This window comes from Acanthaster planci, linkage group LG04 (genome assembly GCF_054643075.1).
Source record: "Acanthaster planci isolate LZ-2023a linkage group LG04, COTS_SCS, whole genome shotgun sequence".
Taxonomy (NCBI): Eukaryota; Metazoa; Echinodermata; class Asteroidea; order Valvatida; family Acanthasteridae; genus Acanthaster; species Acanthaster planci.
The window spans coordinates 17476590-17493543 of NC_141780.1; the positions used below are offsets into that span (position 1 = coordinate 17476590).

The 16954-nt window shown below is 40.2% G+C and overlaps 1 protein-coding gene across 1 annotated transcript in view; it reads right to left on the reverse strand.

The window, feature by feature from the left end:
* Window positions 1–346: 346 nt before the first annotated feature.
* LOC110987178 (plexin-A4-like) overlaps window positions 347–16954 on the reverse strand; it is a 39476-nt gene continuing 22868 nt past the window's right edge. The window contains exons 21-37 of the mRNA XM_022249670.2: window positions 15947–16172; window positions 15265–15407; window positions 13444–13571; window positions 12753–12818; window positions 12243–12317; window positions 11753–11819; window positions 11091–11237; window positions 10657–10813; window positions 9961–10064; window positions 8482–8557; window positions 7691–7839; window positions 7085–7225; window positions 5298–5458; window positions 4721–4868; window positions 4387–4527; window positions 3723–3797; window positions 347–3443 (exon numbers count right to left, since the gene is read on the reverse strand). Coding sequence (XP_022105362.2) covers window positions 3327–3443; window positions 3723–3797; window positions 4387–4527; window positions 4721–4868; window positions 5298–5458; window positions 7085–7225; window positions 7691–7839; window positions 8482–8557; window positions 9961–10064; window positions 10657–10813; window positions 11091–11237; window positions 11753–11819; window positions 12243–12317; window positions 12753–12818; window positions 13444–13571; window positions 15265–15407; window positions 15947–16172 — 2121 coding nt within the window. The 3' untranslated portion in view covers window positions 347–3326. The remainder of the gene's footprint in view (window positions 3444–3722; window positions 3798–4386; window positions 4528–4720; window positions 4869–5297; window positions 5459–7084; window positions 7226–7690; window positions 7840–8481; window positions 8558–9960; window positions 10065–10656; window positions 10814–11090; window positions 11238–11752; window positions 11820–12242; window positions 12318–12752; window positions 12819–13443; window positions 13572–15264; window positions 15408–15946; window positions 16173–16954) is intronic.

Sequence of the window (16954 nt, forward strand, 5' to 3'; positions counted from 1 at the left end):
AAAATGGACAGGGGTGTTCGGGAAAATGAAATTAAAATTCCGGAATAAAAATCATTGGAAGTCCATCATGTGTTGACCGTTTTGACGCTCTTGACGACAAAGGTAGTTATAAATGGGAATACATACAGAAAGTGAACACTGACGATACCTTGCCTGTGGCCTGGGCATTAATCATGTCCATTCTCCTGACGCGGTCTTAAACACACGTTTGACACCGGCCAGTGCGGTCAAGCTCATATTGATTCCCCTATTCATATTTCATTTCTTAATATTTCATGACAAGTCATTGGATTTAGACAGTCAACTATCTACCCTCTGCCAGATTATGAAACCAAGTGAGACTCGCTTTCCCCAAATTTCACACTGACATTTATTACACGTTCCCTCATAAAATCACAAATGCATGCAAACTGTTGCTATCTGGGTAAAAAAAATAAAATGAGCTGAGTAACAAGAGAATAAATGATGAAAATCTATGCAAATGTTGAACAGTAAAGGGGCTATACTTTTCTAGTACTGATAATTCATACAAAATATGACCAAAGTTGCTCTGACAAATTACATATAAAGCCGTGAAAAAATACAAAAACTGTGAATATATATGTATGTTAAAAATAATTTGGCAAATCATCTGACATCTGCAAAGTGTCATTAAGTAAGTTATTGATTACAATGGGGGCTTTCCCTTTTCATGTATTCATTCCCGAAAACCATCCTGCCCCTAAGGCAGTTTTGTTCTGTTTTGAATGCTAGGGCCGTTTTCCAATACTCAACTTTGGCTCCGTCTCAGGCTTCACCTGTTTTTAACTGGCTGACTTTGAAGCTGTAAGCGCAGTGATTAGTTTAATAGTGCCACAAAACATCAAATAAGATGCAAGAGAGCCAGAAATTACAGCAATCCAATTTAATTTAAACGCTTCAGGTGTTTAAATTAAATTTCAGCTTCAGTTGTGATCATGAGTACATGAACTGTTTTAAGATATGGCAGCAGGAGAAGAGGAATGCTTTTTGGTTTGGGCAAGCTCTTTTGCATTTCACCAAACCAACCAAAAAGGGATTACAAAATGTTTTTGTCAAGAACAACATGGCTTAACCAGCATAACATTGCTTGTTGCTGGCAGCTAGGCAAGTCTCAAAGTTATTCCAGGCCTTAAAATGTTTTTGCTTCAAATACTTAGCAAGTAGTTAGATCTGGAGAATAATTTAGTTTGCTTCAAATATATATACGTATACATATTTAGAATGTTACTTCTTCAAAGTATTCCATTGCATCAGACACCAAATATTGAGTCATTAGTCCTCTAAGTTAAATATACACCTTACCCAATATAGAAACCCTCTGGGTAAACATGAGTTCTTCAATTTATACACTTGAAGTCCAATTTGTAATATAAACTGAACAGTACACAGCCTAAAATTACACACAATCTTGTCCTTATGTACAAATGTTTTGCTTTGTCATAATGGCCTTGCACCCATTCAGATACCTTTTTAAATTTCCTTAAACTCTAGAAATCCAATTTTATTCCATGACCAACACCTTCTGCAAAGCAACTTGAAGTCTTCAAACTAGAGATTACTCATAGTATCTCGTCTGTTTTCCAATACCTACTCTTGACTGCTGTCAGTTAAAGTTTAGAGCATTTCATCACCTGTTCATCAAGTACTAACAAACACTAAGTAGGATGTCTTTTTCTTTTTACTTAAAAACCCAACGACACAATCATACTTTCAAAGCATGCTAAATGACTGTTCCAGTGGACAATTGTCATTATTGATACACATATTTTCATAGATCACGTTACTGAATGATTCCCATTCAAGAGATCTAAAGACACCAATTTATACCCTAATTTAAAATGGAAACTTTTGGTACTTTCCTTTTTCCCCCAATACACCAAATTCTGCACCTGAAACACAGGCCCTATAAGACTGATTTTTGGAACATTTCCCTTTTATGTAAGCGCTTCAAAGCAGTACAACTACTTTTCCTAACTTTGCAGATGAAGTGGCAATAAAGACAAAAATAAAAGAAGTTCACAACCTGCAATTACAACTGTGACATTTACGGTTGTATTAATCTCTTGGGAGACTTTTATATAATCAGAAAAAATGTACATGTTAAAGCTTAATCAATATTTTGCACTCATAATCATAATGAGTAAAATGTCTAAATTTGAGTTCAAATCCTTTCAGATCAATGTTGCTACAGTAAAAAATCACGGAACACTGCATACAATCAAGTTGAACTTTAAAAATTGGGGTACATTCAATTTTGCAAGACACGTTCCTGCTAAAAACATGCATACAAGTAGTTTTAAAACACCTGTACTGTCAGCAATATAGGCCGAGTTTAATTAAATCCATTGTGATGTTTATATACTCGTTAAATGCATACAAAAGTCATGACGTAACTCAATAACTTTTCCTTTCAAGCAAATGTTTATTTTTTTTGTCTGCTACGCAGAAAACAAATTTCAAATTTGTTCATAGGTTGAAAATGAAAATAAAAAAGCAAAACTATCTATCAACAATGTACAGTCTCCAAACCGGAGCAGGAAAACTTGAGAATTTTATCCATTTATTTACTGTCACATTACAAAACACTGTTTGAACATTACAGCCTCTGTGTAGCTTCCAAAGGTATGAATTTTGCTTATGCTTCTGTGTAAACTCTCTCACATGCATACTTATGCAGTAAACGAGACACACATCTTTGAGTTTGTTTCTGCATTCAATTGGGGACCCTGAACAATAGAGGACAATAAGGTCCCCGATTGACAGAGGGTCCCCGATTGACAACTGTGTACAAAACATATGGGTGGTCTTCTAAAAAAGTTAAAAGTACAAACCAAAGAGGAACAATAGGGGGTCCCCAGTTGCAGGCAAATACACACTTGGGTGCATGGCCATCATTGTATATACCACCTAATCTAAGCCAGATGACACCAATGAAACTCTGTCAGATTTGGTATGTTCGGGTGATAGAATTTCTAAAAAACTGGAAGTGTGTGACAAGTAACTATTGATATTGAAATGCCCAGATTTTGATGATAAGATGCTGAATATCAATTTCTGCACAAGATAATAATTGTACAATAATCGTACAGAATCTCCGCTGTGCAATGCCTGTATTGTGCACTTACTTTCAGTAGAATTTTATTCCAATGAAATATTACACCCAAAATATGTGTTTTTTCAGTCTGATTTGTTCAACATGAGACAGTAATGTGTGCTGTCCGTTGCTGCTGTTTGTACATACACTAATAGTCTGAAAATGATGGATGGTTAGTCACCGTGGTTACAGGCACCATGGTTACATCATTTTAGACTGGTTGCTCGGCATCACAGTCTTCATTCAGGAGAAAGGTCTCAACTTCAACCAGCTTGTAGGCCAGCTGCTGCTGCTGGCAAGCTTCATCTTCTTCGCAGGCTTCCACAACCTGAAAGACATTGACAAGGAATGATCATTCGAATTCTGTAGCAAAGTCCCCTTGAAATGGCAATTTCTCTGCTATCTCCTGTGATGATTTGGCAGCTGTGCAAGAGCTCCCCTTTCCCATAAGAACGGGACAGAACGGGAATGGGCCTTTATTGGCACACTCTATACAGGAAACCCAGGGTGTTTGTGCTCATTTCCACGAAATTTCTTTGACATTAAAATGTACGTCATATTCACATACGGGCATCACAGCATCCCATGAGAAATGAATATAACTTACCTTCTGGTTGTACTTCTTGACGTAGTCCCAGAGTTGCTGGAGAGTGCTCAGCTTACTGAACAGACCAGTGAAATTCTAGGCAAGTAAAGCGAATAAAATGAAAAAAAATAATGCGGCCAAATTTTGTAGATGTAATGTGACCAGGCAACAGTGTCCGTAAAAGGTAGACAAAACAAGAAACAAACCTTTGACGCACAAAGAGTAAATTAATGACAGAGAACATCTACTTAGCAATGATAAAGACTGTAATCAGGTGACGATAAAGGCTAGCCTGGGTCAGTTGTTGAACATTTCTGGCATTTTGACAGGATTCAAGTCTCAGACTCAGAGTAACATTTTGGAAAATATAAGCTCAGCCATAATATTCATTCACAAAAATTAACTTCGTTCTTGGGCCGGCTATATTGAAATTGAAAGCAATTTTCATTTTTGAATGTGAGGGCATCGGTGAAGGAATAAAATCAAAGTTCCAAATTAACACCTGTCTATTCCGACACACCTCTTTTGTTTCCCTCACTTTTCCATGTATTTTCTCCTCATTTTTATCTGTACAATGGTTTTCTTTGGTGATGGGGATGTACCCCTTCCCATCATGCCCGTGGTTCCAGTTTGAATCCTAAGTTTGGCAGTTAACATTAGTGTATTTGTTGCCCTGGCTGCCTACCTGGCATGTCTGTGCCATCTCCCTGTTGAGCTCTTGCTGCGACACTCGCTGCTTGTTGAAAATGGCATCGTAGTAATTGTCCACCAAGCCCTGGATGCGGGGCAGATCCTTGTTGAAGAGAAGCTTGCTCAGATCAGAGTCCTGGATGAAAAGTGAATGGAGAAAAAACATCATGCGCTCAAGATAACCTTTAGGACACGAAAGATGAAATAAAAAGGGACACATTTCTCCTCAAAATTGAAGCAACAGAGTTGCTGGAAGCATGTTTCTTGATACATAAAAGTTTTGGGTGATTACACCTGTTGACATGAACCCCTGCTTTAGGTCCACCTACCTTGCCAAGCTTCTGATCGCTGGTATTGTGGGCATCATAGAATGCCTGTGCGATGATTCCCAAACTGGCCTCCACTGAGCGAGATGGTTTGATATCAAAGATGAAGTCAGGACGCCGGATGGCATTGGACCAGAAACGCAGTGACAGACTACAATACAAAAATAACATGAAGTCCACTTTTACCTCCATTTTCTTACATTAAACACAAATCTCAGACTATTTTGTTCATGATGTGAACATTCAAAAAGTTATATGACAGGTCAAAATTTTCAGGACTAGTTTCGGACTCGGCAGAAATAAATAATCAAACATCTACACATAATGTTTTTGCTCAAGCTTCGCTTATTTTGTACAGCTCAAAATGATCAATATGCTAATTAGAATCTTTACAAGGAGTACAGTGTTGTATTTGTATTTGAGTCCATCACAAGTCCCTGTAAGTCCTGTGACAAAAGCATTGTGGTGTCATGGTTACCCTGTCACTTATGGCTGGCCTTGTGAAGGGGCTTGCGAAAGGACTTGTGATGGACTTGAATACAAATGCAAGGAGATGTGGGCATGTAGTCAATGACGGCACCTGTTTCCTTTCCATGTCTTGATGGCATCTTCTGCATCTGGGATACTGTGTCTGATGGCTTGGCTGTCAAAGAAATCAAAGAGGTATTTGACAGCCTTGGGCGCCGTGCCAGGGTCCAATATGGTGGTGAACATGTGGTCAATGTACTCCTGAATGGTGCCCTGGAAGAAGGGGACGAGAAATCGGAGGTAGTCACAGAGACTCAGAGACTGTAGATCAAAACGGCTTGACCAATATTGCCCAAATGATGGATGGTTTAATTTGACTAACTAGTCCACTGTATGGAAAAGGACCCCGGGGAATGATTGCACCACTGGTTACCAACAGCCAATTTAATTTATCGGTACGGAGGGAACCGTTCACATGAAAAAATTGTACCACATACAGGTAAACCAAGAGAGTTGCAATCAATGGCCACATGTGAGTGGCAGTGAGATCTTACAAACTAGTTCAACAAGGGAAACTTGAGTGGAACTGTTTTGCACTTGGACACTGCTAAAAGCAACTCACTAGGGTTAAACTATAGCTCATGCCCAAAATTTGAATTTCCTGAATGGAGATTGGAGTCAGGAGATGGTAAGTGCTTTAAGTTTTACACCATTTTTGTCAGGGCACAAGGCAAACAGTGAGGCTCCTTTGAACCCCTGTCTTCTTCAAGTCCACCTTTTTTGCATTTATAGTCTCAGATTCATGAAAATCTAAATCAAGTGCAATGCAGACACAAAAATTTCATACTTAAACACAGTTAAAATGGCCTGCATCTGCGGCAGAGAAAGAAAAAGGTTTTCTTCCAGGTTTGTAAAAACTGGGAGGCAGCAGCATCTTTTTATACATGAAAGGGTTTTCCAAGATGGCGAAACATATTTTCACAATTCTTTCATTAATAGATTCGCATAAAAAAGGAATTTTCACCATATCTGACAGGTTTTTAACTATGGCTAGAAATTTTGCTAGAAAGCAAATAAAAAGTCAAAATATCAGGCAAATAAAAAAAGAGGTGATCAGAGAAACTGGTAACAGACAGGGACAAAAAACTTTTTCTGACCTCAACTACATGTACATATAAGCCCTGTTGGGAGCTTTAAAGAAAAAAACCAGTCAATACGCTTCAGTAATCATGGTAATTGTATAGGGACGAGTGGTCCAGGATTAAAACTCCCCATCACAGGGTCAGAATTTGACTCTTGCAATGGGGCACCGCTGAGCAAGTCACCCCACCCCCGTTTGCCTTTCTCCACCCAGGAGTGGAAATGGGTAGCTGTGCGGCCAGAGAAGATCCCTGTGCTTGATTAACTACTAGGTGGCGCCTGAAATGGTTGCAAGGACGGTTGCACACCTCTTTGGAAGTCGAGATATGGTTCATTCATTCACGTTTCTGGGCCAAGAGTAGGGATTATAAGGTGCACTGTGAATCAGCCGGTATTGAATATACGTGATATAAATAATAATCACCGCTAATGGGTCATTAGGGAGACATTCCCATAAGAACGTGCACAAAATTTTTCCAACTTTACCATCCCATAATTCAATATTCCCTAATCTGATCTGAACCAAACTTTGCATATTTTCATTTTAGGCCCTAAACTATCATCTCTCAAAATTTGGACAGTAAAATTCGGCCTCCTTCTGGTAGTTTGAAAATAGGGAGACACTGAAATGTCTCCCTAAAAGCCAATGTCTCCCTAATGCTGAAAAATTTATTACAAAATGTCTCCCAAATGACCTATTGGTAAATATAGACATTATTATTATTATTGATGCTTATCTGTAGAAGTATGCAATCCGACCTTTGTGCCAATGAGTCTTGTCATGTAGAGCTCACGGATCCGTTTCTTGGGATGCACTGCGATCCTGGACAGGCGCTTGGACAGGCGTTTATTCCGACGTTTCGTGGTGGGGTACTCAAGATCCCCCTCCTCAAACTTGACCTTGGTTGAAAAAGAAATGAAGAAAATGCATTAGTGATACCATGATGCTATGGTGTGCCTTACTGGAACTCTCTCAACAAAACCAGTATTGACCTCGCAGTTTCTCACTCAGAGGCAGGGGACCAGCAATCACTCAAGGGCAGCTGCACTGCATAGCCAGGTAAGCTTTCTTGTAGACAGTCCAGTGACCATGATGGAACTGTATGGCAACAATGAAAACCAAGCCTTGCAAGGAAAAGTTAGCAGACTTCCTGCCACAGTAACTGGGTCCAATTTAATGCAGCTGCTGAGCATGAAATACTGCTTAGCAAATTTAAATGCTGAGCAAAATGACAGCTGTGAAATCCGTACCCGTCAAACGACACAAAAAATGCATAACATTTTGGTTGGTTACCTGCTCTTACCGAGCAGATATTTTGCTTGCTTATTAGGAGATTTCAGTGTGACACAAGCTCTTTTGCTTACCAGATGCCAGGCTTTAGCCTTTTCATCCATGTCTATTTCTACCATGGTGTAGCGATTATTACGGGGAGCACTACGGGGAGCAGCTGACGGTTTGGTCGGGTAGCTGTCATCAAAGTTGTTTGCTCCACCCCCTTGGAATGCCAAATTAGCTAGAGAAAGAATATTCCAAAGGTTGAAGGCCCAATTCATACGCCAGGTGAACATACAAAAAAAGTGAATTTGAGAGTCATGGAATATTTGTAGCAAATTTGCTGGAGTTGAACGTGTTGAACTGGTTTGACTTTGCAGCACAAACATTGGATCTGATGTCAGGAAGGAGAAATTTCAATTGCAAAAATTTGATTGGCTGTGCAAGAAAAACCTCACCACTGACATAAACTACAAGTTCTAAAACATGTTTGTACTGATGGGATTTAAAATTTGTCGTTGCCAACTTCAGATAATTAAGTTGAATTTGGACAAACATTGGTATATCAGCAGGGACAGGTCACTATGCACATATATGGTAATACAGTACACTGCTTAAGGATGTTTTTGAAGACAGAGATACAGAATTTTATTTCTTTGAGATTGTTCAAACATGGAAAGTTCTTTCACATCTACAGATCATTTCCTCTGTTTCTTTGATCTGTGTTGATTTTCCTCTTCCTCGGGGAGGGGGGTGAGAAAATGAATAAGGGGAGGAAGAATGAGGGGTGGGGAGTGTGATGGGGGGTGGAGTCAGGGTAGAAGAGGAGCCAAATATACTATGATGTCGTTGCAAATGTAAGAACACTGTTTTGTCGTCTTACCATAGACATTATCAGCAGGCCTCCGAGTACCATCAGACGATACTTCTATTATGGCCATGGTAGACCTGTTCGGAACCTGGTTGTACAAGCAATTGAAAAAAAGCAGCTCTTGAATATCTTTCAGTTTTTTTAAGGTAACATCAAAGAACAAAGCTCATGACAGCAAAGTTAAAATGCTATTTGGTGATAGGGTAGTCGGTGAGGCTCTGTCATTGTTCATTTGAAGGCCTGATCACTGGACTTGAGATGGCAGGGTTTCAGCTGCCTCTGTGACCAACTAGTCAATACTCACAAAGACTGGCTTGCGTGGTAAAGACGACCTCCTTCAGGAAGAGGTGAAATAAGTCAAACCATGCCTCTATGTGTAATGGCATGCTCAAAGTTGGGAGGATGAAATTTCTCGTGGAATTTCATTTTTTGTTTTTTGGCAAGAGATACCATCTTTGATCTCTAACATTTCAGAGCTTTTGAACAAACTCTTTGAACAGAAGAAGGTGGTTGCTGGGGAGAGTTATAGTGAGCCTAAGCTTCAAAACCTAAGTCTGTATCAGACTAACTTCTTTAAAGCCTGCTTTTCTCAGTTGTGTTAAGTTAAACTCCACAGAACTAATTATGATGAATAAAAGGTCATGTCTCCAGAGCAGAATGGGCTAACGAGCTCTGCTATGCATCAAATGGAAGCTTATAATGTGGGTTCTCCAGCCATGCATATAACATGTTACAAAAATGCAACATATTTTTATTTAGAGTGGACCACATATAGCACTGCACAAAAAGTAAGCAGCTGCAGATACATGCTTTTATAGTTGGAACCTATGCTATCATTTAAAATTTGCTAGTTAAACCCATCTTAGATGAGATGACTTGTGACTCATCACTGATAATTAAGGGTGGATCCAGGTTTTGGAGGCTATTACATGTTTTGAAAGGGCAACTCTAGCCCAAAAGACGAACAAGCTTTTAAGTTAGAGTGCCTCATGGGGGGGGGGTGCTCAACTCACATGGAAATTTTGAGCAACAGGAACAACCCCCTACCAGCCTAACAAGTGTCCTACTTGACTAATTCCATGAGACCCAGCCAAGTGGAGGAAATAAATGTCTGACAAAACCGAGTATTTCAGTAAGAATTATTGAGTAGAGCCAGTTAAAAGTTGAAGGTAGAGGGTCTGATGAATGTGGAAGGAGTTTCTCTCCAAGAACTCGGCTCAAAGGTCAAGTGAAGTGAATGGCCAGAAGATGATCGGTGCACAGGTAACCAGGGGAAGTTGACGAGTGGTCAAATAGTAGTTATTCAAACTTGCTCTGTGCTACCAACTGCCCCTACATACTGCTAAAACAACTCACCCACTTCTAAGAAAACCCAATTACCCAAGCCTGAAGTCTAAACATTAATTGGGAAGGGGGGTTGGTCAACATAATATGTCTAAATGAGACCTGAGCCAGATTTCCATCTATGGGACTGTTTATCTTGACACTCACATGGTAGAACTTCAGTGTGTTCACTCTCTTCCATCCATCCAGCGTTGCACTGGTTATGTCCAAGTCACGCAGGATTAAGTGGCCCTCTTTACCCTGACGCCATTCTGCATGGTGGGGGGAAAATATTGCAATTTGTGCCTTGAACCTTCATGCGACTGTGATTTAGCAGTTGGCATCATCTTCGTAACAGTCCGATGAAAATATGACAGGAAAAATGCCAGGACTGCTGTGTCCAATTCAAATACCTTTGTTATTATGTTTTAGATCATTCCATTGTTTTTTTTCCAGTTCATCTATTTATTGATGCAAGTGCGAGAAAGGAAAACCCTTCACATAATTAGAAAGAGTTATAATATGTAATTGAGTTTAAAGTTCACTATATACATGATTCTTCTCACAGGTATATTTGTCTTGTTGATTTATTGAATAATTTATTTTCCTGTTTGGTGATGGTATGACCAAAAAGTTCTCAGATTGTATACGAAGTCAATGTAAGCTAGGCCTATTGTTTCCTCATTTCCATGCCTTGAATTTGCTCTTCAGCTTCTGTTTGTTTTAGTTTATTGCAGATCCAATATCCTAGCTCAAGCTGTCAACTGGTTTAGCTTGTTAGTTTCAATTTGGGTTGAGTCTCAATGCAAGTTAGTTGAGAAGGTGGGGGGGGATTGGAAAGAGGTGGGACAAACGGTTGTTTACCCAGATCAACTTGGTGGGCACTGGGTCGGCTGGAGTAGGGCTGATTGCGATAGATGGCATCCAAGATCTTCTCCTTCACTTGGGAGATGGTGTCCAAGTCTAGCACCTTGACTTCCTTGGTTTCCCCATCTGCATCATTCACAATGACGGTGAGCACCTGACGGGAGAAATGTAACAACCCAAATCACTGTCACTGAGTTTTTTTTAAAATAGAGGTGAGAAAAGGTATTCAAAAGCACACCTTTTGCCTGTGAGATTTTTGAATATTTCTGATTGATTACTTGGTCCCTTTTCAATTCTGCGTTCAATTAAGTGAGCCCAGGTCCACAGCTCTGTTGAGTCAGGCAAAGATATGAGCAAATACCAATGTTCTACTAGGTGAGATCTTCACAATACCAGACACAAGACCAGTCAAAAGTTCATCAAAGACTGACCATCTCACGGTATTCCACTTCTTCTGTGAGTAACTTATCATCGCTCAGCGTGAACTTGGCCTGTCCAGAGATGATGTCGATGGGCCCATGCTCACTGTGGCACTTGATGGCGCGGTACAGCAGGAACAATGGGTAGGCTGTGTGATCCTGTCACGACAAACAAACCAATCGATGTAGAACCATATCTAGTTCATACATAATAAAAGCACAGCAAATAAATGGTACAACATAAAAACTACACGGAGACAGCTAAGACCGTCAAAAGAGGGAGTTTTCGTGATTTTTGTGGAAGGATCAGGCTTTAAAAGAAGCTGACAAGACAGCAGAAACTGTAGGAGGTTCATCGTTTTCCTCTTTCTCCTAAAGTTCTTTTTCTTTTATGTCCTAATCCCATTTTTAACACGGAAACTAAGACATCAGAAATTAAAAGAAATGAAAATTCAATAACTGCTTGATGCAAGTCTAACAGAGGTTGCCTAGAGCTATACATTAAACTTAACACGGATAACTAAGTATATTTCTCAAAACTGCATACACTGGAGAACAGAGGTCAAATATCTGAACAATGTCGTCATTACTATAGTGTGAAGTAAGGAAAAGAATTTGGCAGGCAAAACAGCTGAGACTGCATTGAGCCTAAGCAACAATGGAGTTATAGCTACCTTCAGTGAATCGTAGAGACAGAGGGTAATCCAATTAGACAGCAGCTTCTCCAGAATGGTCTCAGTACTGTAAACAAATGGATGGAGAGCTTCCTGAGTCCCTACCTCCACATCAATATAAAATCAGTCTCAGAAATTGGTTTTGTCTTTGCATTGGCCTGTCTGGGACTTCAAAAACATGTCTGCATCCTGCACTTTTTTCAGTTACTTTTGTTGTTTATCATGTTTGTTCTTAGATATTGTAAGATCTCTTCAGGCTACTAAGTTTGGATTACTCAAATGCATTCTGTTTTTTTTAATGAATTATTCTTAACAAGTAATAGTTCAAAAATGTTAGTTCCTTCTCCCCCCAAAAAACAATTTTATCCCTCGTAAGTTTTTTGACACTGTGAAACCAACAACACAAGTCATTTTGCACGGATTTGAATAAAAACAATTGTGTGTTTTGTTGTCAGAATCTGGGGTGGCCTTCGTGAAGATTCAAACTCACCGACGGAAGAGTTGCCTTGGTCTGTTAGCATCTAGCTCATCCTGTACCAACCTGGACATCAAGGTGAACAATACACTGTCCACGAACGAGGCATGAAAGAAATAAACACCAGGATATGAATGGTGATGAACAAGGCAACTATCGGAATAAATAATCTCTGCTTACCAGAACAATGAAACTGAGCCAGAATATATTCCACCTGTGCTTTGAAATTGAAACTTGGAAGAAATTAGTTACTGCAGGAATAAACTATACCACATGAAGACCACTCCCCCCCCCTGCAAAAAAAAACTACAAGAACATTTTTCTGTAGTAATACCACAGGAAATTTCTGCAGGGTTAAAAGTGAAAAAATGCAACTCATTGAAATGTAGAAAAATGTGGAGGACTTTAATCAAGTACCAAAAGAAGACAACATATACAATAAATGCAGAACAAGAAAAAAAAAAGACATAAAGTCAAAATAACTCCGATTAAAAATCCAATCAGAAATAATGGCTTAATACTCACTCAGACAGGTAGTCCAGTTTGCCTTCAGCCACCATGACAATGGTCAGCAGAGAAGCTATTGCACCTCTATAAAGAAAATAAATACATGTATATGATTATGGAAATGAGACACATGCAACAGCATAGGTATCCATGCACCTGAGACAAGAACATTGCAGAAACAATGTCTGATGCTCTTATGCCATTTTCGTGGCCCTGCTGTGCACATAGGCATTCCTTTGACGAGGTAACACTATGGATTTGTGTGCATTCAGATGAAAATTGGGCAAGTTTTTTCATAAGCCTTTGGAGGCAAACACTGAGTATACAGTGTTATAATACACGTCAGGCAAGGGAATAAATAGAAAATTAATTAGCAATAATCTGCTCCATTCCGGAAATAGACATGCTGTGTAGTTTGCTACACAGTGACAGCACTCGTGCGGTGTCGGCTACATGAAAGGAATGCACAGTCTTTGGTCACAGACTGGGCACCAAGCTGAAACGGTTACCTTTCACTACCAAAGCAGCAGGGGGTGAGGAGAGGAACCTCGAGTTAGCACAGATACTCAATGGAATGTTCAGAAGCTAGGTCAATTTAACAGTCACGCCCAAATGTCTTGGCGACAGTTGGGACTAACTCGCATGTCACTACATGTGTGCTTCTCCAATGCATAACTGAGTCATTAGGAACTGATCTTGAAATTCCCACCTGTCCATGACCGAGAGTCTGGCCTTGCTCTGAGCGTCCAATGTTTGCAGAAGCATCAGCAGGAAGGTCTTGTTGCCCAGAGCAGCACTGAACTTCATCATTGCTCTCTCCACATGCTCCTCGGGGTTCTAGCGAGGGACGTTAACAATACGAACAAAATAGTTTTTGTTTTAACAATTAATCTGAAACAACGCCATCAGTGGCTGAGGAAAAAGGAAAAATTGTAGATAACAGAAAAAAAAGATGTGTCATGTTCAATGTCACAGATGTTTTTTCACATAAGGCTTGAACTGGGATATGGTGGAGGCATCTTGATAATGGGATGAAGACAAAGAATTCCAGAGCAAAGTGGCGAGTGGGAAGAAACTGGTAGAATGTATCTCGGAATTGGCTTTGGAAACCATGACAGTACGAGAATGCAACTGAAAGGAGGAGCACATGGTACTTCCAACAGAGCCACTGTGAGGAACAACCAGTGAAAGGTTACGGGAGCACCTTCCACGGTAGAAAGGTCAGAGGATGCAGAGTGAAGGTACAGAATGACAATACAAGAGTGAATTCAGAGAACCTGTAGATAACTCTCTACATCCTAACGAGCAGTGACAGAAAAAACGCTGGGGCACAAGTACAAGATGGGAGGAGACATGGCCTCCCTAGACCCTGGGGGAATTTTCATTTAGTAAGATAAGAGTTATCTGCACTGGCCATGGGGTGGTGGATGTTTTCTCAAGACATGCCCTTGTGGACTGGTGTGCGAAAGCGACAGAGTTCTTTGGTGTGGTTCATATCTTGTAAATTGATAGATGCGAGACATAACAGGAGAGGAAGAGATAAGAGGATGCAATCAATGCATAAGATTCATAAAACGTCTTCAAGAAGCCTGTCTTCAGGATTTCTCCAGCAGGCACGTAAAAAAGTGTGAATTTGCTGAGAGAATGAAGGGGAGCAGACATGGGAATGAATAATGCAAAGCAAAGGAAATAAAGTGAATGAGTGAATTCTGCCATCTCAAGCCAACATGATACAATATCAGGACGACATCAGACCTCATCAAGCTTCAGAGGGTCAAGGCCACTTGGCAGTGCTTGGCCTGGAATGCTCCCAAAAACCAAAGGGCACCAAGGCCAACTGAAAAGGCACCAAGGTCACTTTGAAAGTTTTACTTATCATGCTTGTTGGTGACTTTAACAGATTTTCCTTCAATTTCAACACTTTAACTTTCAACCTGCAATTTTCATTGTTTCTGTTCACATGCTGAGCAGTCTGCTTGAATTGTACACATACAAATAAAATAATACTGTACTAAGTTTTAATTGACCATTTGATGCCATAAAAGTAAAACTGCATTTTGAAAATCACTCTAATTACTCACAAACAATGCAATTCAAGCAAGTCTGTCACTTGGTCACAAACATTTATTCAATTGAAGCCCCCTGTCATGCCCAGCGCCCGAGTGAATGCCAAGTAAAATAGCGAGGAAAAAATAGACAGGGTCATGCTCCTGTCCACAATCCCCCAAAATAGTGGCTCGGTCTAAATATGTGATATGTACAGAATGCACTTTTAAAGGGCATCATGGCAATCCACTGGGGCAACGCGGCAGTGGCCGCTGTAAAGATATCTTTTTAGAGCAGGAAAACTGATGTTTGTTGATCATTTATAGACCTGATGGAAGCAAAAACTACTAACAAAACAAATCAAGGTGATGGAAACAACAGCAAAAGCATTTTAACCATACCAAAAAAGAATAGCAATGTTTTTAAATGTTTCAAATGCCCCCCCCCCCCGTAGCTCTCTGACAACTGTTTCTGAAAAGCTCACCTCTGGGTCGGTTGTTGAGGGTTTGGTTTCCTGGCCAATAAACAGCATGTTGGTTGTGTACTCTCGGTGGCTTACAAACGGCATACCAATTCCTTCCAAGTCACTGGTCAAATCTGACACATCTGTCTGCAGCTCAGCAAAGGCTGACAACAAAAATGACAACCAGAAAATTATACATGTCATCATATTCTGCCTCTGGTCTATTCAAAATGAGTGTTAATTTTAATGGAAAGCAATTAATCAAGGGAATTGCGCAATTGCTGTTTCACCGTGGACATCTACTGTCACTTAAATGAACTGATTTTGCCCTCAACAGCATGAACCGAGCTCCAGGTAAACATTTACAGAAAAGACCGCTAAGGGCAATGTATATAATTTTTGAAAGGGAATCAGTTTTAATAACTGGACTTTGAAATATATTTTCAAAAACGGTCCACAGATGTCGATGAACACTTTTGCACTTTTATGAAGAAAATCCACTTAAGAAGTCACTAAATGGGTATACGAGTATCTTGTGATTTTTTTTTCAGACAAAGCTCATTTCAATCTCGCAATCCATCTATAATAATCACTATCCTCTTAGAACTTAAAAACGTTACATGCCTTTTCATCTTAAACAAGAAAATACTTCATTTGAAGCAATCTAAAAGGAAAGAAAACTGGGGGAAAAATAAAGCTTTACCTGTTCTCATGTCTTCGGCAAGATCCTGCTGAACCTTGTCTATATCATCCAGACGCTTGTCAACTTCCTTCTGTGCTGCTTTGGACTTCCGCTGCAGACCCACAGCTAGCAGCACTGCCAACACCAGTACACCAACGCTGACTGTGCAGGCTATTAGAATAGTCCAGTCAGTGGGAAAATAACGGAAGTAACCGATGTTGAAGGACAGCATGGTACCGTGAATCACCTAAGTTGAAACGGTCAGAAAGAATTGAGAAATGTGGAAACATGGCTTAGGATCTGGCGAAGGAATAGTGGAATGGAACCAGCATTGCAGTCAGGTCCATTACAAGTCTGTTAGCCTTATCCTTTCACGAATTCAGTTACAGGACCACAAGGCTCTTTGATCCAGCAGCAAAATGGTAAATACCATCATCGCTTCATTTACATCTCATGAATATGACTTTCCAGGATTTTGTCGACGAGGCACTGTGGAAACGGCTCTCCGGCTGGTGCGTGGACACAATGAGCGGGCGCGGTCACGTCAATGCACATAATTACATGTAGTATAGAAACACGTGTGTAGTTACAGTTTTACACCGTCCCAAGTACGAGGTGCAGAGCTTTACTGCTTTGAACCTATCGTGCCCCTGGAGTGCCGACAGGATCCCAATCGGGCCGACAATGGTGAACGAGGCGGTGAAGGAGACCAAGATCATTTGATAAATATGGCCCGGTAAGTTCAGAGTGAAAGACAGGTGTTTTCAATGTTTTGAATGTTGTTACTTTATTCCGAAAAAAGTGTCCGGCTAGGCTGGCAGCTCAGGCGTGCAGGCCTTTGCATGAAAACATATCCACGAAACCAGGTCCTGAGAGGTCATGATGTTTTCGTTTCCACGGTGGTACATCATCAAAAAGTATTTCTGTGTGGAAAGTTTTTGGAAACCAGCAGAATTGGTCCATATTTTCATCGCATTATTACTAGTTATTCAGAAGTCACAGTGCCACTTTTCATTTATAACTTATTAC